At 49.2% G+C, this 22,143-nt stretch overlaps 2 protein-coding genes across 2 annotated transcripts in view; one reads left to right on the forward strand and one right to left on the reverse strand.

The window, feature by feature from the left end:
• Positions 1-695: 695 nt before the first annotated feature.
• On the forward strand, positions 696-10,353 carry PARS2 (prolyl-tRNA synthetase 2, mitochondrial). The gene is made up of 3 exons (XM_058717305.1): positions 696-813; positions 3,442-3,530; positions 5,418-10,353. Coding segments are annotated over exons 2-3 (1,458 nt in total). The 5' UTR covers positions 696-813; positions 3,442-3,528; the 3' UTR covers positions 6,874-10,353.
• Positions 10,354-15,403: 5,050 nt separating this feature from the next.
• Positions 15,404-22,143, reverse strand: part of TTC4 (tetratricopeptide repeat domain 4) — a 29,950-nt gene continuing 23,210 nt past the window's right edge. Inside the window, exons 9-10 of the mRNA XM_058717306.1 lie at positions 18,160-18,242; positions 15,404-15,723 (exon numbers count right to left, since the gene is read on the reverse strand). Coding sequence (XP_058573289.1) covers positions 15,621-15,723; positions 18,160-18,242 — 186 coding nt within the window. The 3' untranslated portion in view covers positions 15,404-15,620. The remainder of the gene's footprint in view (positions 15,724-18,159; positions 18,243-22,143) is intronic.

The following is a 22,143-nucleotide window of genomic DNA, read 5'->3' on the forward strand; positions in this document are numbered from 1 at the left end:
TAAAAACTTCGGTGTTTTGTTCACCATGGATTTTTTTTTGGCATTTATTTTTTTTAATTAATTGCATAAAAATACTACTTTGGTTACTAAGTGCCTGCTCCCCTTCCAAATTTCATATTGACTTATTGACTCTTTTCACGGGAATGCAAGCTACCTTGAGGGCAGGGAAATTTGTTTTGTTCACTATTCCCAGTTTCTCCCAGTGGTTGGTACATGGTAGCTTCTCAAAAAAATATTTTGTGAAAGTTTGATCTAGTGTCTTAAAGACTGTCTTGCGCTTTGTGATAAAGGTTTGTTTTTTTTTTTTTTTCTGTTAAAAAATTTTAATGTATTTAAATTGAAAGCCTGTAAAAATCCTCGGGTATATCCCTAACGGCAAGTCCCACTGTTGTCATGGTTACACTTTCGCTAGCCTTTCCTTTCAGAGTGGGGTGGCCCCTGGCAGTGGGAGGGAACACCAAGCTCAAAACCCAGGCTTTTATCATAGAGTTACACCTCCCTACCTCCTAGAGGGCACTTCCGGAACAGCAGTTTATTCTTTGCTGCCCAAACCAATCTATGTGGAGGAGAGCCGGACTCTTTCTCCTTGGCTAAACTTCCGGAAAACCTCCACGTGCGTCTGGGGCGGGGGTTGGGGGTGGGGGCAGGCCCCGTGAGAGCGGCTTGTGATTGGCAGGTAAGGCAGGAGGCGGGGCTTCGGGCGGACGTGCCCCTGGCGCAGGCGCGTTGCCCGGCGTGGCGGTCGGGCCGGCGGTCTCGGCTGGGACTTCAGTTGTTTCTGCGCGGTTCTGCTCTCGGCTGGGACTTCGGTTGGTGAGTGTGGGTGACAGAGGTTGGGCGGGGCGGGCGGCGAGAGGGCTGGGTCTCGGTTTTGGGACCTTGGTGGCCGTGCTTCCACGTGCATCCCGTCCTTGGTTTGGGGAGGGGTCGCTATTACCTGAACTCCGGGATAGTGTTTCCTCTGTTGTAAAATGAGGGCAGGACTTCCTCCTTTGTCTGCCTGGGGTCTTGTGAGTGCCCTGACGTTCCTAGAAGTGCCAGCCCTGGAGAGACCCTCTGGGATCACCGGGTGGCCCAGCCAACCTTCCCATTTTACGTATGGGGAAAGTGAGGCCCGGAGAGTGAAGTCGTTTGACCGAGGTCACCCAGCCAGTGAAGGCCGAGCCAGCACGTAGGACTGTCCCTGGGGTTCCATTGCTGCTTTATGCAGCACGGTCCGAGACGGAGACTGGAGATTGGAGGCGGGAACCTAAGCATGCCGGGTGTGCCCCTGCACTCCTCTGCTGTGTCGCTTGTCAGGTGGCCTCACATCTCTGAGCTCACCTCTTCTGTGAGTTGGACATAACAATAATAATGGCAAAACTATTATATACCAGGCAGTGTCGGCAGCACTTGAGGCCCAGCTTTCCTGATTGGATTGCGGGGCCATTGTGAGTTAACCTTAAAAGAGGCCTGTGCTCCAAAGATTGAGCCGCGCGCCTCTGTAAAAATTTGGTGAATGACTGAAGGACTCAGAGGCCCTTTGCTAGAGTCTGAGGTGCAGAATACATTAATTACTGTACTGCTTTAGAGGTACTGTCTGTAGATAACGCTGAAATTTTGAGATGATAAATAATTATTCTCCCGTCTGCGTAAGCTGAGGGGTCTGAGGACAGGCACACGATGGGAGTGAGGGCAGAGGGTTTAAGGCTCTTATTTAAACTATCCAGATAATTGTTTTATTGCGTCCATCACTTAGCTTTTCATTTACTAATATATTTGATTAGTACACATAATTAACTCTTCAGTGTGATGCTAGGCCCTGAAGCCTGACAATGTAGAAAACATCACGCACTCCTCGTTTAATGGAGGAATAGGACCTGAAATATTGCTCAACTCCCAGTGCCTGGCACACAGCAGTTTCTCAGAAATAGCTTTGAAAATTATTCCAGTCCAGTAAACTGTAGAGCGTTGTGTGCAGTGGGAGCACAGAGAAGGAAGTGGTCATCTCTGAGGGTTTGGGAAGCTTCTTGTAATAGGTGAACCTTGAATGATGGAGTTGCTGGGGTGAAGCTGGCCAATTCCAGGAATGCTGACCAGTCTGGGGCATGTTGGGGGAGTGGTAGGGTAAAAAGCTGGGAAGAGGTTTGTTGGGATCAAAATACAAAGAGGCTTCATGTAAACAGAAGTACCATTCCAAGAAAATGATGACGAGGAGCCATTAATGGGTTATAAGCCGGGGCATGATTGGATCAATTATCTTTTTAGCTGTAATATGGAGACCAGACAGACAGGGGTCAGGAGTCACTCAGTTCAGTCATTGGTGGACATTTATTGAGTATCCACTGTGTCCAGGCACCGTGCTGGATGCTGCGGATACAACTTGGAATAAGATAGACATGGTCACTGCCCGCATGGAGTTTATTGTGCTCTTCCCAGTGTGGTCCCTGGTCTAACAGCATCAGCATCACCTGGAAACTTGTTAGAATGGCAGTTTCTCTGCGCACACCCCAGGCCTACTGAATCAGAAAGTCTGGGGCTGAGGCCCCACGGTCAATGTTGTAACAAGCCCTCCAGGTGATTCTAATGCTCGACTTAAGTTTCACAACCACCTGGCTACCGTAATGGACCAAGAGGTTTTGAGAGGCCAACCTAGGGTAGAGGCAGCAAGAGCCAGAAAGGAGAGGGTGGACTTGAGAGGGAGGTCAGAGACGGACTCCTCTGCTTTAAGAGGAGTTAAGGATGAAGGAGTGTCTGGTGTGGGCCACTGGCTCGCGGTTTACCAGATGAGAACCATGTGTACTTGCCTCCAGAGCCCACACTTTTCCATTCAGTCGCATTAGGGCTCTGCGGCAGTGCCTGCCAACCTGTCTCAGGCCACGGGCCATGTGGGAGATGATAATATTTGTACTGTGCATGGGGGACATGGATGAGGCTGCTTGAGGTGGCAGGAGACCAGCTGGAGGACTCGAGGCCACTAGGACCTGGAAGGGGCCACCCAGGGGTTCCAGGCTCCCAGAGCCGAGAGGAGCCGGCAACTCATTGTCAGCAAACCACAGGGCAGCTCTGCTTCACGGGAGATGCCGAAAGGTAGGGCTGTCCCTGGACTTGGCAACATAAATCGAGAACCCTGAGGGGCGCCTGGGTGGCTCAGTCGGCTAAGCGCCCGACTTCGGCTCAGGTCATGATCTCACAGTTTGTGAGTTCAAGTCCCGCGTCGGGCTCTGTGCTGACAGCTCGGAGCCTGGAGCCTGCTTAACATTCTAGTCTCCCTCTCTCTCTGCTCCTCCCCTGCTCACGCTCAGTCTCTCTCTCTCTCCTTCAAAAATAAATAAAAACATTAAAAAAAAAAAAAAAAAAAAAGAACCTTGAAAGAGTTCTGTGTGTTGACTCAGTAATTCCTTTCCTGAGAATCTCTCCCAAATGTACAACAAACAAACAAAAGCCTTCTGTTCATTGTAGATTGTACATAACAGAGAAGATGACAGCTCCCTGATAGCAGGAGAATGTTTCTGATCTACTCAGTGGAATGTTGTACTGCCATCAGGAATGTGAGTATTTTGTAACATCGTAGAGGAACACGTGCTCATTTAGTAGACAGTGTCTGGTAAAGCCCTGCTCCGTGCTGAGTGGTGGGCCAGTTAGATTTGGTCCTTGGCTGCATGGAACTGAGTGCCTGGGAGGAAGACAGCAGTCACTCCTGAGAGGGATTGGTGATCAGTCGGGACTGCTGTGGGAGACGCTGGCCTTTGGGACATGGGAGTGGGACATGGAAGGCATCCCAGAGGACAGGATGGTGATCCCGAGGCTGGGAGGATGAGTAGGTGTTGGTACGCAAAGGGCACAGTGTGTTTAAGAGTGGGTGTAGTGCGGCTGGAACACAGGGCGATTGGGGAGGCTAAGCTCCAGGGGGCCAGCAGCCAGCTCACAGGTGTGCCCAGAAGGTCAAAAGCTTGCACTTGATTCTGAGAGTAGCAGGAAGTTGTTGGAGGGCTTTAGAAAAGAAACACTGTTACCGTATGTGCTGGGACGTGTTCCCTGTGGCTGCAGCATGGAGCATGGATTGGAGGAAGGCGGGCATGGAAGTGGGGGGCCCGGTGCAGAGGCTGCTGCGGAGGCCCAGGGGAGAGATGGTGGTGGCCTGGATGGAGGCTCTGGAGGTGGGGAGAAGGGGCAGATTGAACAGCAAGCGAAGAGATAGGAATGACAAGGCCGAGAAGGTTGGTGAGGGGACAGAGTGGATGAACCCAGGCTTCTAGTTTGGGCAAAGGTGGCTTTTGGTGCCATTGTGAGTGATAGGCCACACTGAAGGGGGAGCAGTTTTGGCGGCAGGGCAGTTGCGGGGGCGGGGGGGGGGGGGGAATACTGAGTTCCCTCTGGGGTGCTGAGTTTATTTTTTTTATTTTTTATTTTTTTAACTTTTTTTTTTTGTTTTAACGTTTATTTATTTTTGAGACAGAGAGAGACAGAGCATGAACGGGGGAGGGGCAGAGAGAGAGGGAGACACAGAATCTGAAACAGGCTCCAGGCTCTGAGCAGTCAGCACAGAGCCTGACGCGGGGCTCGAACTCACGGACTGCGAGATCGTGACCTGAGCCGAAGTCGGACGCTTAACCGACTGAGCCACCCAGGCGCCCCTGGGGTGCTGAGTTTAGAGTATCCATGCAGCTCCTTCTCCAGGAGACTGTTGGATAGGGAGGTCTGAAGTGTGAGAGAGACAGACGGGGTACAGGTGTTGACTCAGAGTCGTGAGGGTGAGGCCTGACCAGAGAGTGCTATGGCGGGGAGAGGCACAAGACACCTAAGGCAGGAGCCGGGTGGGGATGTGGGCAAAAGAGCAAGGCTGGCAAAAGGGACGAGGGCTTGTCAGCAGCAGTTGTCTCTGGGCCGAGGGATTAGACTTGATTTCCTTTTCTTTTTTGTTTCTGTTTTTTCCCAGTTCTCTATTATAATATAGTAAATATTGATTGCACTCATAGAATGTGCCAGATACTGTCCTAGTAACTTTTTATAACTCTTCTAAATTCCCATAAGAAACCTACAAGACAGGTCTTACTGTATTCCCATCGTACAGATGAAGAAACTGAGCACAGAGGGGTTAAGTCACATGTCCTGAGCTACACAGGGTGCCGTCAGCAAGCAGCCTGCCTGGAATCCAGGCTGCCTGGTTCCACGGCTGTGCACTCCCCACGCAGTGGTGTCTCTCCACAATATGCTGTTGTATTTTTATAAATGGGAAAATAATTGTGTTTTTTTAAAATAGCAGTAGAGGTAAGAGAAGTAGGACTTGAATCTGCTAGAAAATTAGAGGTGAAAGGGTTTGCACCTGCAAAGTCAGTGGCTGGCTGAGAAGTCTGTGGGAGACCAGACCGAGCTGGCTCCGTCGTGGCGTCGGAGCACAGTTAACGCTTATTTCTGCACGGCTCGTTTTCCTCCAGGCACAAGTGCTTCCCTGCACGGGGTGCCATGGAAGGGCTGCTGTCGAGATGCAGGGCACTGCCCGCCCTGACCACCTGTGGCCGCCAGCTCTCTGGGTACGTTCCTCACAGGTTTTACCACTGTGGCCCAGAGAGAGGGAAGCGCTTGGTGCTGTCCCGCATGTTCCAGCCCCAGAACCTTCGGGAAGACCAGGTGCTCTCTCCTGAGGGCAGATCTGGCGACCTGAGCTGTAAGAGCCAGCGGCTGATGCTGCAGGTGGGTCTGATCCACCCGGCAAGCCCCGGCTGTTACCACCTCCTGCCTTATACTGTGCGTGCCATAGAGAAGCTCGAGCGGGTGATAGACCAGGAGATGCAGGCCATCGGGGGACAGAAGGTCAACATGCCCAGCCTCAGCCCAGCAGAGCTCTGGCGCGCCACCAAGCGGTGGGACTTGATGGGCAAGGAGCTGCTAAGACTTAGAGACAGACACGGCAAGGAATACTGCTTAGGACCAACTCACGAGGAAGCCATCACGGCCCTGGTCGCCTCCCAGCAGACACTGTCCTACAAGCAGCTTCCGTTCCTGCTGTACCAGGTGACAAGGAAGTTTCGGGACGAGCCCAGGCCCCGCTTTGGTCTTCTTCGCGGCCGGGAGTTTTACATGAAGGACATGTACACCTTCGACTCCTCCCCAGAGGCCGCCCTGGAGACCTACGGCCTGGTGTGCAGGGCCTACAGCAGCCTGTTCCACAGGCTGGGGCTGCAGTGCGTCAGGGTCCAGGCGGACGTGGGCAGCATCGGGGGCACCACGTCTCACGAGTTCCAGCTGCCGGCCGAGGTCGGGGAGGACCGGTTTGCGGTCTGTCCCGGCTGCGGCTTCTCAGCCAACACGGAGACGTTGCACTCGTCACAGACCAGCTGCCCTGCTTGCCGGGGACCACTGACCGAAAGCAGAGGCATCGAGGTGGGGCACACGTTTTACCTGGGCACCAAGTACTCCTCCATTTTCAGTGCCCAGTTTACCAATGCCCACGGCAAACCGTGCCTGGCCGAGATGGGCTGCTACGGCCTGGGTGTGACGCGGATACTGGCTGCCGGCATTGAGGTGCTGTCCACCGAAGACTCTGTTCGCTGGCCCAGCCTCCTCGCGCCTTACCACGTGTGCCTCATTCCCCCGAAGAAGGGCAGTAGGGAGGAGGCGGCCACCGAGCTCACGGGCGGCCTGTACGACCTCATCACGGAGGCAGTGCCGCAGCTTCGTGGTGAGGTCCTGCTCGATGACAGGACCCATCTGACCATCGGACACAGACTGAAAGATGCCAACAAGTTTGGGTACCCTTTTGTGATCATCGCCGGCAAGAGGGCCCTGGAGGACCCTGCCCATTTTGAAGTCCGGTGCCAGAACACCGGTGAGGTGGTCTTCCTCACCAGAGAAGGAGTCACGGAATTTCTGAGCCAAGTGCAGGTCGTCTGAATACCCCCGAGCCACCCCCACCCCATCTCGCAGCCTTAGTGTTCATTCGGATGGTCTTTTCCTACACTCCTTCCCAGGGCTGGCCTCTCCAGGTACAAGGCAGCTCATGGCAGGGGGAGCATGTTAGGGAAACCGACTTTTATCCAGTCCTTTGTTCCTACTCTTTGTATTTGAAGTTGGTGATTCCATTCTCTGGACTGGCAGTGTTGCCACATAGCATTCCTCTTATATTCCATTGTGGAGGCTTGTGGGTTAGGGGGCAGAGGGGCAAGAGAGAGCCGCTCATCTTGACCCTGAGGTGAGTCGCTTCCCTTCTCTGCCGAGTTTCCCGTGTGGAGGATGCGAGTGGCCCGTGGCCAAGGCCCTCCTGGCTCCAGCAGTCTGACCCCTCCTGGCGCCTCTTGCCGCGTTTGGTCTAGAGAGCAGTCCCACCGGCCCTCCCCCACTTGGTCATGTCCCCTTCCCTGCTGGGGCCTCAGTTTCCCCATCTGTGACATGAGATCTGTAAAATTCTTAAGCTGTCACTGGGTGGTTCCAAAGAGGTTCATGGTGGGCAAATCTGGGTCCTCTGATCCCCTGTTGTCTAAGCTACACAGAGAATTGATAGAATTAGCTAATGGCCCAAAACCACCTCCAGAGACCTGGCTCTTTTGGGGTGGCTTAGTGTGGAGTTGGTGTTATATTGATTGAATAAAGTCAAGCTACTGGGATGAGCCTTGCATAGTAACTTGGAACAGTGGTAATGCCTGCCGTTTTAACAGCAGCAGCTTCCTACCTGACACTCTTCTTTCCTTTTTTATCCTACTATTTCTACAGTTCACTCAAACAAAACAAAACCCACCTCCGAAGGCTGGGGAATATGTTTTAAACCATTTCTCCCCCAAATGTAGGGGTAGCAGGCTTCAGGTACCACGGTGAACTTGTCTTGGGTCCAGAGTTGGGTCCTAGTGCCGCACCAGGGGTGCATATTAAGGTCTCTGCCCATAATCTGTGGAAACTGGGAGCAGGCTTGAGCCACAGAGCAGCGCCACCTGCTTTCACTTCTCCTGCTCATCAGATTATGGTCTCGACACGTCCAAAGCTAAGAAGATTCTGTCACAGTCAAGCTCAGGGCCGCCACCTCTGGAAGTGTTTTGCCCTCTGCCTCCCCCACGCTCTCCCATTCAGCACTGATGACGTTGATTCTTGTTTGGAGCACACACAGCTCATTGTTCGTGCACCCCCCCTCTCGGTTGACAGTCACCTCCCCAAGGTCATGGTCCTGGGCTGATTCCCAGTGTACCATACTTCTTGGCCAGTTTTCCCACCTGCCAAACAGCTCCCAGCAGTGTGTTCCTGCTGCTGCTGTCACTGCTCAAGTAACCCACGCCCCAGCACACACCATCAGGTCTCCTCATTAACATTCATGCCAAGCCCTGATGACCCCCAGGCCAGGAGATGTGTATTCTGAGAGCAGACCTAGAAAGGCTGGATTAGAAGTTAGGGGACTTTACCCTTGGCTGCACTTTGGAATTACCTAGGTCCCACCCGGAAAAGTTCTGGTTAGAGTCTGGGGTACGGCCTGGGCATCCTGCATTTGAAAGCTCCATAGATGCACGAAGTCGATTCAGGGTTCCCAGTGTACTTACGGGCAGCCACCATCTCTGAGCCACTGTGCAGCTGAGCATTTCTTAATTTCCTGTGTGCGCTGTCAGACTGACTCTGCTTTTAATGGTCTGGTCATTTATTTGTTAAGGGCCTGCCATGCACCGGTGTGCTGTGAGGCACTTTTGTATACCATTTGCACACCAAAAACGGTGCAGGGTGGATGCTGTTCTCCTTTTACCGATGATGAACCTGAAGCTTCATCTTTTAAGTGTCAGAGCTAGAATCTGAGTATTGACCAAAACCTATGCCATTCCTGCTATAACTGCATGGCCTCTGCCTAGACGAAAGTGATTTCAGTAAATAAAACTGAATTCTTTATGCCTTTCTAATCCAGTTAGCCTAAAATAGATGAGAAATTAGAATCTGTGTGAATTGGTGCTTAATTTTTTAAAATTTCTTATTGAAGTACAGTTGATACACAATGTGACACTGGTTTGAAGTGAACAGCATAGCGATTCAGTAACTACGCATTAAGCTGTGCTCACAAGTGTAGCTACCGTCTGTCACCATACAACACTGTTACAATACCACTGACTGTATTCCCTGTGCCGTACCTTTCATCCCTGTGTCTTATTCACTCCACAACTAGAAGCCTGTACCTCCCACTCCTTTTTTTAATTTAAATTTGTGCTCCATAAACTGGTTTATGTAAGGCTAGCCTAATACAAGCACTCTTAAAAACCAGAGTCCAGGAGGAGAGAACCAATTAACTTTTAAATTCTTCATAAATGTTCGAGTTATTTGAGGAGGACACAGAATCATGGAAGTTTCGAACAGGAGGACTTGGAGCCCGCCTGTCCACCTCTCATTTCACAGAAGGGAAGCAGGCCCAGACTGGGAGTTCACCTGTCACACACCATCTGACAGCAGGACACCTGATTGCAGGCTGAGTGCTGTGTCCCCTGAATTAGGCTACCTCCAGTCGATCTTGTTGCATCAAGAATGGTCTGGCTGGATCACCGTTTGAGCTATAGAAGCCTTGTAGCTGCGAAACAGGTACTGTCCTGTTTTCCAAGGGAGATGAATCCAGGGAGAACAGTGATTTGCTCAAGGGCAAGCTGACCTGACACCTAGGTGTCCTCCTGATTACTAAGCCACCATGTCTTGGAAGAAGCCAGAGGCGGTATGATACGGGGGGAAGATCAGAACCTTGAAGAGACATAATCCTAGATCCAGCACTTACCAGGGATGTGACCTTAAGACAAATTACTCGCCTTTTCTGCTTCTCAGCTTCTTCATCCCTAAGATGTGCTCATGGCCATGCCCCTCTCAGGGTGGCCTGCGGTTGGCTGAGCGTATTACTTACGTGAAATGCTTAACCCTGCGCTCTCAGCAAGCACTTCCTTCACACCAGACAACTTAGGAAATGCCACCATTGGGAGCTCAAGTTCTGCTGTTAACTTGTCTCAAGACCTGGATCTTGTTTTCTTGATCTGATGCTTTACAACCTTCCTGGGGAGTGCCACGGGCAGGAGTTCAGTGATGCCTGTGGAATGACTCCATCTCCTTAGAGAAAAGACCAATATTCTCACACTGTGTACCTTACTGTCTCTTTTCTGAAACTGCCAATGTTACTTCTTGCCATAAACTGGTGAAATGGGGATGCTGGCAAAATAACAGGTACAGGATGTATTATCATTGTTCATTCCTTGGGGAGATCTAGAAGCAACTGGCTGGGAAATATTTAGCAGAGTTAATACTTGGGACAAAAGCTGGTGCATAACAAAACCATTGTGTAAATCAAGCTTAGAATGTAAATCAAGGGCCCCATTAATACTCTGTTTTCATGGAAGAAACACCTGCTGGGCTATCAATAAAGATGCTTTGTAGAAATCTGTTGAAACTCATTTCTTTAACTACCTGAGTGCCAAAGAACTTCAGAGAGTTCCCACCATCCGTTTCTACACCAAGATTCCAGAATGCTTTTTAGAATGGATTGTTATGCATCCAAGGGCGTGTAAGGCTTTGTTTTAGAGTTAGGAAAAGTTTGATAATGTGGAAAATGGGAAACTTTTTTTTGATGTTAGTGCAAACTTAGGGTATACTTGAAAAAAAATCAAGGTATTGCTCTTAATTTAAAATAATGACTTACATCATAGTGACCCACACTAGAGACTGTGGAGTCAGACTGCCTAGGCCACTTGATAGCTATATGACCCTGTGCAAGGTGCTTCCTGTGCTTCTGCAGTAAAACAGGGACAGCAGTGCCTGGCTCACAGCAGGTGCTGGGTAAGTGGCAGCGGCCTTTACACTTGGCCAGTTAGCCCTCTGCACGTAGTAGGTGGGTGGATGGTGCATGTGGGCCAACAGAGGGGGGTGGCACCTTTAGGGTCCCCCTGATCAGGCACCGCTTTGGTGCAGGGATGGTCGGTGTTCACTCCTGTTAAGCCAGCAGCTCTGAAGGGTGATGAGCTTCCATAGTTAACAGCCTAATTGCCCTTGGCTAAATAGAACTCTGTAGGGCTAGGAGAGCGAGGAGGAAGCACTTGTTAATGGTGACTGAGGACACGCCGTTTGCAAGGAAGAATTTGTTGCCCAGCCTCCCTCAGAAAGCTCGAGGGCTGACCGGAGCCCTCCTGGCAGGGTGTCAGGTGTTGTGGGGAGTCAGCTGTGGGCTCTGGCAGTCTGGCTCTGGAGACTGGACTCTTTTGCCCAGGCAGACAGGCTGGGGACATTGCAGGACAGTGAATGCCAAGACTTTGTGACAACATTGGAGTGAACAGGCAAAGGGCTGCTGGGTCTAGTGCCAACTCCTGCAAGGCAGAGGCCCAGTCTTACTGCTGCGGATGTATCCTAAAGGGCTTAGGGGAGTTGTGAATTCAAGTTCTGGCTCTACTTCTCGCTAGCTAGCTAACACTGGGCAGGTTACCCTCTCTGTGCCGGTTTTCTTGTCAGTAAAATGGTTCTGTAAACTACTTGCCTCCTGGAAGTGTCAGGAGTGAGCAAGTCAGCCCACACAAAGCACCCTAGAACACTGTCTGGCATATCCTAAGTGCTCAGTAGATGGCAGCTGTTACTAGTGAGCCAGGCCACTTATGCACTCCCCCTGGAATATGCCAGGATTGCTTGAGGGGTCCTTCCAACTCCCACTCCCCACCCTTCCCTGTCCCTTCCCCAACCTCATGGCGCATATCCATCTTGTGTGGTGGCTTCCCCCCCCAGTCTGTTTAGAATTTATCACCCCTTCCTCTGTGCCATCAGTCAGTAACTATTTGTTGTGTATCTGCTGTGTGCTGTGCTAGGTGCTGGCGGTACAAAAGTGTACATACAGTTCACGGCCCCGGACTCAGTTTACAAAGACGTGGGAGTAACTATCCAGTAAGTGGGCAATTACAATGCAGTGTGACAAGTGTGGTAATAGTACAGGTGCCGTGGGACATGTGAGATAGGCGGCCAGGAGGGCATCCTGGAGGAGGCAGCCAGGCCTGAGTAAAGATTAGAAAAGACAGAAAAGGAACAATTGGGGGTGGAGGCAAGGGTAGAAGTGAGAGTAAGAATTCTCCAGGCAGAGGGAGCAGAATGTGCAAAGGTCCAAAGCTAAGAGCGTGGCATGATTAGAGAATAAAAGAAATAAGTGGCACAGATTGAGCACTTAGTTTGAGGCAAGCTCTGTTCATGTGCATCACATAGAATAATTCACATAATCCTTACAGCTCCTGTGTGAGGTAGGTGCTATTATGCTATATGTGTTGCACGTGAGGAAACTGAGGCACAGTGCCCAAGGAGGTGCCTGAGGCCACCAGCTAGTGTGTTGCAGGGCTGGAATTGGCAGGCAGGCAGCCTGGGTCCAGAGGTAATACTTAAGCCACGGCACTGTCCTGCCCCATAGCTTAACTGTGTCCAGGATGGCTGGGCTAAGGCAGTTGGAAAGAGGAAGCCACAGAAGTGGTTGGGGCCAGATTCTGAAGAGCACTGAGTGCCACACCGAGAGTGTTTATGAGGGAATGGGGAGCTGCTGAGGGCTCTGAGCAGGGGTGAGGACTTGCTTGTTGTGGCTGTATTTCTCTTCCTTGGAGCAGTTTCCAGTCCAGGGTTAGACTTGTAACATCTACTCAACAGCGTGATCTTGAGAGCAGAGGCTGCCTGATGCACTTGGGCCTCAATGCCCTGTCCTTGGTTGGTGCCAGTTAGGTTCAGTGTTTGTAAACAGAATAAAAGGAACAAGGAAGAAGAGGCAGGTGGGCTCTGGAGTGAGATGCTTGGGTTCAAATCCTGGCTCTGACAGTCACTAGTAGTGAGACCGTGTGCCCCCACCTCCTTTATAAACTTGGGATCATTTTATATCATTTTTAAAATTGGGACCTGAGAGTGTGGCTGTCATAATGAAGAGAAAGCAGGTTTGCACAGCGCCAGAATGCTGTTGACAGCCACAATTCCTCCCCATTCCCTGCCTGCCCTTGTGTACCTGCCAGCAGTGTTTCAGGGGTGGCTTAAAGGGGCCTTGCCCCACCCCCAGGTTCTCCAGCTGCCACCCCAAATCAACAGAGGTAACCACACAGAAGTCTGGCGGTCCCACCTGTGTCCCTGGTCCTGTGATGAGGTGGTGCCCCTGGGTGGTGGGAAAGGCTCTGCCTCAAATCAGGGATGTGAAGAATGCTGATGCCTTGGCCTTGCCCATTCCTTCCCTCTGGGCCTCTTCATCTGTAAAATAAGGTGGTCCCATGGTTGAGTCTTTGAGGGAGCTCTGACTGGGATGGAGTCCCAGGTAGGGACAGGCGGCCGTGAGGCAGAGGGTGAGGGCCAGGCCACATGTCCCGTGGGACCCAGCTGCGTGAGTGGAGGAGGGGGTCAGGGGCTCATGCCAGGCCAGTGGGGCCCCTGCTCCTAACCGTAGCCAACTCTAGTCCTAGCCTCCATGCTCCATTCCTAAGTTTGTGCTCTATCCACTCCCTGGAGACCAAAGAGGACGGCAGAGGTCAGAAGGGGCAGAGCCCACGGGCTGGGGAGGCCAGAAGCCTTCTTGGAGGGGGTGTAAGGTGTGTACATGGGCTTGAGCCTGGGAATGCCGATGTCTGCGTATGTATAGATGGGGCCTCAGAACAGGACTCTGGTTTTATTTTTTTGCTCATCATTTCCTTCACTCGTTTATTTATCCACTTCATGCACATGGAGCTCTCGGTGTGTCACACTCACTGTGTGTCAGGCCTGGGCACTAAGACAAATCCCCATCTGGCCTCTGCCCATTGAGAGCGTGCCTTCTGAAAGTTTTAGTGCAGTGCTTCTCAAACTCGGCATTATTGGTAGTTTGGGCCAGATAACTTTTGTTGTGGAGGCTGTCCTACATACCGTAGAATGTGTTTAGCAGTATCCCACCAAGTTGTGACAACCAAAACTGTCTCTAGACATTGGCAGGTACCCCTGGGGTGCAGGTCACCCCTGCTGAGAATCACTGGTCTAATGCTACCAATCTGCACACAGGTGGCACAGATAAGCCTGTGAGGTGGGTACAGTGACTCATGTTACAGATGGAGGCTCCAAGCACAATCCCTTCCTCCCAGGCACAGCAAGTCAGCAGCCACCAGGACCCTAGCTGTGGTCTGTCTGCCAAGCTAAGTCGCTTTCCTCCCTTTTCTGCTTCTCCCACTCACCCTAGCTGGATGGAGGGGCAGGGCCTAAAGAGAAGGCAGCCAGAAGCTGGCTGATAACTGGGCCCACCAGGAGCCTGAAGAAAGGGCTGGGTGGTGGGGATGACAGTCATGGAACTTCATTTCTCAGGAGTAGGGAAAGCAGTCTGTTTCACAGATGAGTGAAGATGAGTGAGGTGGCACACGGGGGCCTGTTCTACCCCAGGACAGGGAGGTTGCTGCTCCACAGAAGCCTGCAGTGCCCGCTAGGGTTGCTGTTAGGCCTCTTGCACAGTGCTGACTTAGGCAGCGGGGGAGAGAATGGCCTCCGTGTGGCCTGAGCTAGGCTTAGGGTGGAGACTGGACTTCTGCTTCCCAGCCACAAGCAGTCACCTGCACCTGGAAGGAAGGCTACATGGTTCTTTGTAAAAAATTGCCCTTCAAAGATGATGAAGTGCACGGCACAAAACCTCAAATTACTCGATTTTGAGGACAGCAGCAGGTTTCAGTTTAATGATGTATTATTTAGCTTTGCTATAGTAACAAACTGCTTACTACTACAACAACATTTATTTCTAGTCCACGTTACAATCGACTCTACAGGCCAGTTGCTTCAGCTCTGCTCCACGTGTCTTGCCATTCTGGTACCCAGGCTGATGGAAGAGCCCCTACCTGGGAAATATGTTCACGACAGAAGGAAAAGCACATGAACTTACCAACCTTCTGTCTGGACACGTCCACCCACATCCCTCTGCATCCCCTGGTGGGTGGAGTAGGTACTGCAAGACATCACAGGGCTGCAGGTGAGGCCATGTACTACCCTCTAGGGAGCAGGAGGCAAATGGCTATAGACAAATATACAACCTATGACAATGACTCAACTGCAAAGATTTTTAAGAGGCGCAAAATCCTAAAATGTGAACACTGAAGGGGAACAAGTCTGTCACAGTTCTCCCTACCATACAGGTTAGAAAAACTGGTCAACTTTTTAGGGGTTTTGGACCCATTTATAGGTCTTTACAGGTGCAGAAACAGGAACTGGCTTTCCTGACCCCATCTCACTCCAAGGGTCTACCGTCCCCATACAGCAAGCCTCTCTGCTCATGAAATACCTGCAGGCTGGAGTCTCTAAGCTTGAATGCCTTAAAATTACTCGCGTGGTTTGAGAGCTTCTCTGAGGCTGCCAACACCACTAAGGTCCAGAACCATGGCACTGGATCCTGAGCCTGTGTCTACAGGTCAGTTCCTGTGGTAATGGTAAGATGGTCCCTTCAGGGAATGGAGGCTGATGGTAACACAGCTCACAGTGACTCCAAGGATGCCATGACCAAGGTACAATTTTGAATCAACAGGGGAGAGTAGAGACCAGCTGGAACTTGGCACTGAGCAAAGAGGATGTAGTTCAGGGAAGTCAGCAGCTCTTCCCCCACCATGATGCATGGAAGGACTGTCCCCAGGGTGGCAGAAATGAAGTGTTGGGTTCAGATGATTCCAGGCAGAGGAGAGTGAGGGATGAGATCCAGGGGCCTGGCTCAGTCACTTTACCTGATGCACCTTTTTCCCCCGGACGTAATTCTTAGAAAAACCAGAGGCTCCTACACAGACCAAAAATGCTGGTATCAGGGCTTTTACAAAGTACCTGCAGTGAACACAACAAAAGAGAGGGGTTAATTGAATTGCAATCTTAATCATCCGTGCACCTTCCCAACAACATTCAAGGTGAACCTTTGGGTGTGAGTCAACATTAAAATGCAAGTTTAGCACATTTATTCGTTTGGTTGTTTACATATCTGGCAAATTAGCATGACCCTCTCCCTCTTACAACCTAGCCAGAACCTTTGGACCAGTCCTCTAGCATCATGAACGCCTGTAGCTAAACATCAAATAAGACTATAAGAGCAAACTTTCATTCATTCAAATTCATTCATTCACTCACTCAACAAGTGTGTGCCCAGGGTAAGTTGGGCTCTGTGCTGAAATGAGATTAGAAAACAAGGGTGCGGCACCTAGGTGGCTCAGTCAGTTGAGCATCTGACTCTTGATTTCAGCTCAGGGCATCATCTCACAGTTTGTGGGATCGAGCCCCGCATCAGGCTCTGCACTAACAGCACAGAGCCTGCTTGGGATTCTCTCTCCCTGCCCGGCCTCATGCTCTCTGTCTCGAAATAGTCAAAAACAAAAACCATCCCATGCTCAAGTCCTGAAGGGACATAGAGAAATAATTAACGACAGCAAGACAATCACAGAAGCATTTGTGAGATACAGCATTAGCCCAAAGGGCATGATGCCCTCTATAGGAAAGGGGAATCAGGAAAAGCTTCCCGGAAGATGCTGTGTCCATGTGTACTTTAATTTAGAAAAGGGGGTAGTAGTGATGGGACATGGGGGAGCAAACGTCAGGAGGTGCAGGTCACCAGAGCATTTGCTGTTGTTGGGGCGTAAAGCAAGCAGAGTGGGGCAGGTTAGAGAGGTGGGCAAGGCCTCGGCCTCCCAGACTGAGGGGTATTAGCATTACCCAATGTGCTTGGATCTGGACAGAGGGGTCTATATATTTTGGCTCACCCGGTTCAACGTCTGAAATTACCCAAAACCTATCCTGGGTAGCCTCTTGCCTATGCCAATCATTTAAAAAGTAAACATTTCCAACAGCATTTACATTTTCTAAGAAGCATGAGATTGGCTTTCCTTTACAGATCTGCTTTGTTTAGCTTTTTTGGAGATGGGGAGAGAGCGGACCTCAGGCCTTTAAAGAAATGTGGTAATGGGCACCTGGGTAGGTCAGTCATTTAAGCATCCAACTCTATCTCAGTTCTGGTCTTGATCTCAGGGTCGTGAGTTCAAGCCCCACACTCCATGCTAAGTGTGAAGCCCATTTAAAGAAATTTGTGGTAGTAATTTGCTAATAATGGAAAAAAGGAATAGCTCAAAAATTGTCTATGGATTGGAAGAGGGATTTAACACCAAAAAACAAAAATAAAAACAAAAACACCACTTGCCAAGAGAAGTCATATCATTATCTGAAGAAATCTTCACCTGCCAAGCCAAAGCAGAAACATCAAGACCAGCTAGATCCCCACTACTGAGTTAGTCACCACATTACCAATTCTTATCCAGTTTGCCTCTGAAATCTCTCTACAATCCACCCCTTACCTCCTGCCTCACCATCAAATAGTACATATGATCTGTACGCTACTCTGTTTTACCTAAACATCCCCTGTGGCTCCATACACCACCACGATCAGGATAAAGTATGCTCTGGAACAGAGCATTCAAGGCCTTCGTGCATGGCTCCAACCCAGCTTTCCAGCCTCTTTCTCAGCACACCCAACCACCCTCATGTCCAACACAGTGGGCTTCTTTAGCCTAAATGCAAGACATTTGCTTTGCTCAAAGCTTAGGGAAAAATAGTCCAAGAGTCAACTCTGAAATCTACCCAGGGGATTCCCTCATAGTCCAGAACACCCTAAAGCTGAACAAACAGAAGCCAAATCCAACTGGCTGCCACAGCTACTAACAAAGACACACTTACAACAAGACTGCCCTTTACAGTTTACAAAACTACTGTGACTCCTACTCTCTTGCTGGCTCTCAAGTACCTGAGACAAATGTAGGCAAGAATTATCAGCCCCAATCTAAAGATGAGGAAACCTCCTCAGGGAGGAAGTATGTGCTTACAGTCCCACAGCTCGAAAATGATGGTGTCTTGACTTGAAGAACCAATGTTCTTTTCCATATAACAGTATCAGGGGACACGGGCACAATTAGGAAAAGAGCGCCAACCCTGCTGTTTTCAGGTACAAAAGCCAGGCAGCTTGTCCCTTCTCAGACCAGCACCATTCGCTTCTCCCAGTCTGAGGGTGTCCTGGCTGCAGTGTAATGAGCAGAGTCACACTGAAGCCTATTTGGCCAATGACCTGAACCAGTCTCCATGGCTGCCATCTCAGTTTTATGTCCAGGGCAGTAGGGAAAGCAGTACAAGGCAATTAGTCAGCAGTGCAATGAGAACCTGGCTGTATCCCTGGGATGGTGCCTAAGCTCCTTCCCTGGTCTACTCAGCCTCATGAAGGTGGCTCACCTGGGGTGCTGCAGCACGTGCAACAGGGTGCTCTTGAGAGGCACCCGGTAGAGTTCTGTCCCACCATCATCCTCAAAGTAGATCTGCAAGAAGAATAAAGGTGCAGGAATCAGACACAGAGGGCCTCAGCAGCACTAGACGTGTTGAGGCCAAGTCTAGTGAAAAGCTAAAGAGAAGGCAACTGTTATTAGTTGAATGGCTCTTCTATAGAGTTGTGGAATGTAAAGCACTCAGTCTTTGCCCATAACACCGAGAAACATATTACCGGATCCACTTTTTTCCAAAGACAGAACCAAGGATCAGGGGAGAAAAAGGATTCATTAACAACACTCAGCTAGTAAACAAAGAAACCAAGATTCAAGGCCAGGCCTGTGAGCCTTTGCTTCCCTAGCAATCAGTCCTAGACCTCTTAGATGTGGGGGAAAAAAGGCACAGTAGCCCAAAGCAGGGGAACAGCCCGAGGAGGATGAGAAGGATGTCCACACGGGACGGCCCTGTGCAGGTGTCAAAGCCCACAGAGGGTGAGGAAGATGTCTGCATAGGAGGGCTGGCCGGGAGTGAGCCCGGCCAGTGGAGGGCAAGCTTGCTGGGAACTGGCCAGCCTAACCCAGGTGATAAGGGCTACCTTTTAGGACAGCTGTCCAAGATGAGGTGTCAGAGCCCATGTGGGATGAGAAGGGTGTCCTTGTTTGGGGACAGCTGAGATGGGGTGTCACAATCAGAACTAGTGTATCAAACTAAACTTCCTGATATTGGTGGTTGGTTGGGATTATGAAGGAAAATATCCTTGTCTGTAGGGAAATGATGCTTAAGTATTTAGGGGCAATGGGGCATCAGTTGGCATCTTACTCTCAAATGGTTAGAAGACAAAATCTTTGTACCCTAAGCTGTGATTTAAAAAAATAATGAGCCAAGACGGCAGAAGAACATGGAAGTTGTTTTTGCATCTCGCATCCATGAAATACAGCCAGATCAACACTAAACCATCCTGTACACCTAGAAAACTGATTTTAGGATTAACACAACAATCTGCACAACCTGAACCACAGAACTCAGCAGGTACATGGCACAGAAAGGTTAACTGGGGGAGAGAGAAACCACGGAGGACAGGGAGCTATTTTTGCTTGTGGTAAGAGGACGGAGACAGAGGGAGAGTATGGGAAAAGCACCTCCCACTCCCCACCCCCAAAAAAAGCAGCTGGAGAGAAAGTGGAAACAGCCACAGGGACTGAACTAAGAAAAAAGGAGGGGGTTTAAATTCCACTAAGACTCTATATAAACAGGGGGAGCACAGAGTCTCAAACTCTGCAGCTTGATACCTGACAGTGCTCTGGTGGAAAGGGCAAATCCCCAGAGGCAGAGTGAGGCCCGGGGGTCCTTGGGCCAGCAGACCCCGGAGAACAACCACATTTGCTGGTGCTGGAACAAAGTCGTTAAGGGTGAAGCCCGGTGCCAGGTATGTATTGCGATTTTCCATAATCCCCGAAATGCTGCTGCTACATGATTGCATGAACATTTTCTGGGGCAGGCTGGCACCCAGACGCAGTCTCTTGGCATTAGCAGCACAGTCCCATGAACATTCCTGGGGGCAGGCACCTGGCCCTTGCTCAGTGAGACCCTCTTGCAGAGGGGCAGAACAGGTCAAAGCCACAGTCCCTCAGAAATAAGGGGTCAGGGAAAACAGCTGCATCTGAGATAAAACTCAGGAGGGAGGTGTTGCCTGGGGCTTGGTCATGGACAGTATAAAAGCAGGGAGTGGACGGAAGCCGATGACAAAGGTCAGGTGCACAATTGACGATTGGGGAGAACAGAGTTCTGATACTAGAGACAGGGTAGCTGGGATATGCCACTTTCACCCCTCCCACGCATGCACATACCTACAAGCACCACAACAATCCACCCCAGTAAGCTAAACAGCGACATCTAGTGGGGAACAGAACCATTACCCTAAGCCCCGCCCAACTGGGCCAACCTTACTCTTCAGGAACACTACAAGTGTCTCTGCCTGCTTAGTTTATGGACTATAAATTGCTTCATAGTTTGACTTCTAGGGGAAAATGATGTAATTTCAATAGTATTTCAGTCTGTTCACTGGGCCATCTATTCAATTTTCTTTTTTCCTCTTTTCGTTTCTTTTTCTTGAATACAGAAAGAGAAAAAATTTATTATTTTCAATTTTTATTGAAAATATTTTCCTTTAATTTTTTTCTATTGTTTTACTTTTTTGTAAATTTTTCAAATTCTATTTTACTTATTTCATTTTATTCTATTTCACTGTATTCATTTTTTTCAAATTTTCAAACGTTTTCCTTTTTTTTCTTTTTTCCCCTTTTTCCCTTTTTTCTGTAATCTATCTTTCAACAACCAGACTGAAACACACCTAGGATCTAGCATCATTTATTTGAATTTGTGTGTGTGTTGTTTTTAATTTTTTAATTATAATTTTTTTGACCTTATTAATTCCTTTTCTGCCATCAAAATGACAAAATGAAGGAATTCACCCCAAAAGAAAGAGGAGGAAGAAACAACAGCCAGGGACTTAACACAGATACAAGCAAGGTGTCTGAACCAGAATTTAGAATCATGATAATAAGAATGCTAGGGGTCGAAAATAGATTAGAATCCCTTTCTGGGGTGATAAAAGAAGTAAAAGCCAGTCAGGATGAAATAAAAAATGTTGTAACTGAGCTGCAATCTCAAATCGATGCCACGGTGGCAAGGATGGATGAGGCAGAGCAGTGAATTAGTGATACAGAGGACAAATTTATGGACAATGAAGCAGAAAAAAAGTGGGAGACTAAGGCAAAAGTGCATGATTTAAGAATTAGAGAAATCAGTGACTCATTAAAAAGGAACAACAGCACAATCATAGGGCTCCCAGAAGAGGAAGAGAGAGAAATAGGGGTAGAAGGGTTATGTGAGCAAATCATAGCACAAAACTTCCTTAACATGGGGAAAGACACAGACATCAAAATCCAGGAAGCACAGAGGACTCCCATTAGATTCAACAAAAACCAACCATCAACTGGCATATCACAGTCAAATTCACAAAATACTCAGGCAAGAGAAGAATCATGAAAGCAGCAAGGAAAAAACAGTCCTTAACCTACAAGGGAAGACAGATCAGGTTTGCAACAGACCTATCCAGAGAAACTTGGCAGTCCAGAAAGGAGTGGCAGGATATATTCAAGGTGCTGAATCAGAAAAATATGCAGCCAAGAACTCTTTATCCACCAAGGCTGTCATTCCAAATAGAAGGAGAGATTAAAAGTTTCCCAAACAAAAATTAAATGAGTTTATGACCACTAAACCAGCCCTGCAAGAAATTTTAAGGGGAACTCTCCGAGGGGAGAAAAGATGGGTGGGGGTGGGGGGAGACCAAAAGCAACAAAGACTAGAAGGAACCAGAGAACATCACCAGAAACTCCCAACTCTACAAGAAACATAATGGCAATAAATTCATACCTTTCAGTACTCACTCTAAATGTCAATGGACCTGTCTCCCTTCTCCACCAGGAAAAAATAAAATAAAATAAATGTCAATGGACTAAATGCTCCAATCAAAAGACATAGGGTAAAAGAATGGATAAGAAAACAAGAACCATCTATATGCTGTTTACAAGAGACCCACTTTAGACCTAAAGACACCTTCAGATTGAAAGTAAAGGGATGGAGAACCATCTATCATGCTAATGGTTGACAAAAGAAGTACCCATACATACATCAGACAATCTACACTTTAAAAAAAAGACTGTAACAAGAGATGAAGAAGGGCATTCTATCATAATTAAGGGTTCTTCCACCAAAAGACCCAACAATTGTAAACATTTGTGCCAAATGCAGAAGCACCCAAATATATATAAATCAATCACAAACATAAACGCACTGATAATACCACCATAATAGTGGGGGACTTCAACACCCCACCTACAGCAGTAGATCATCTAAACAGAAAATCAACAAGGAAACAATGTCATTGAATGA

Source organism: Neofelis nebulosa, chromosome 2 (genome assembly GCF_028018385.1).
Source record: "Neofelis nebulosa isolate mNeoNeb1 chromosome 2, mNeoNeb1.pri, whole genome shotgun sequence".
NCBI classification, from domain to species: Eukaryota; Metazoa; Chordata; class Mammalia; order Carnivora; family Felidae; genus Neofelis; species Neofelis nebulosa.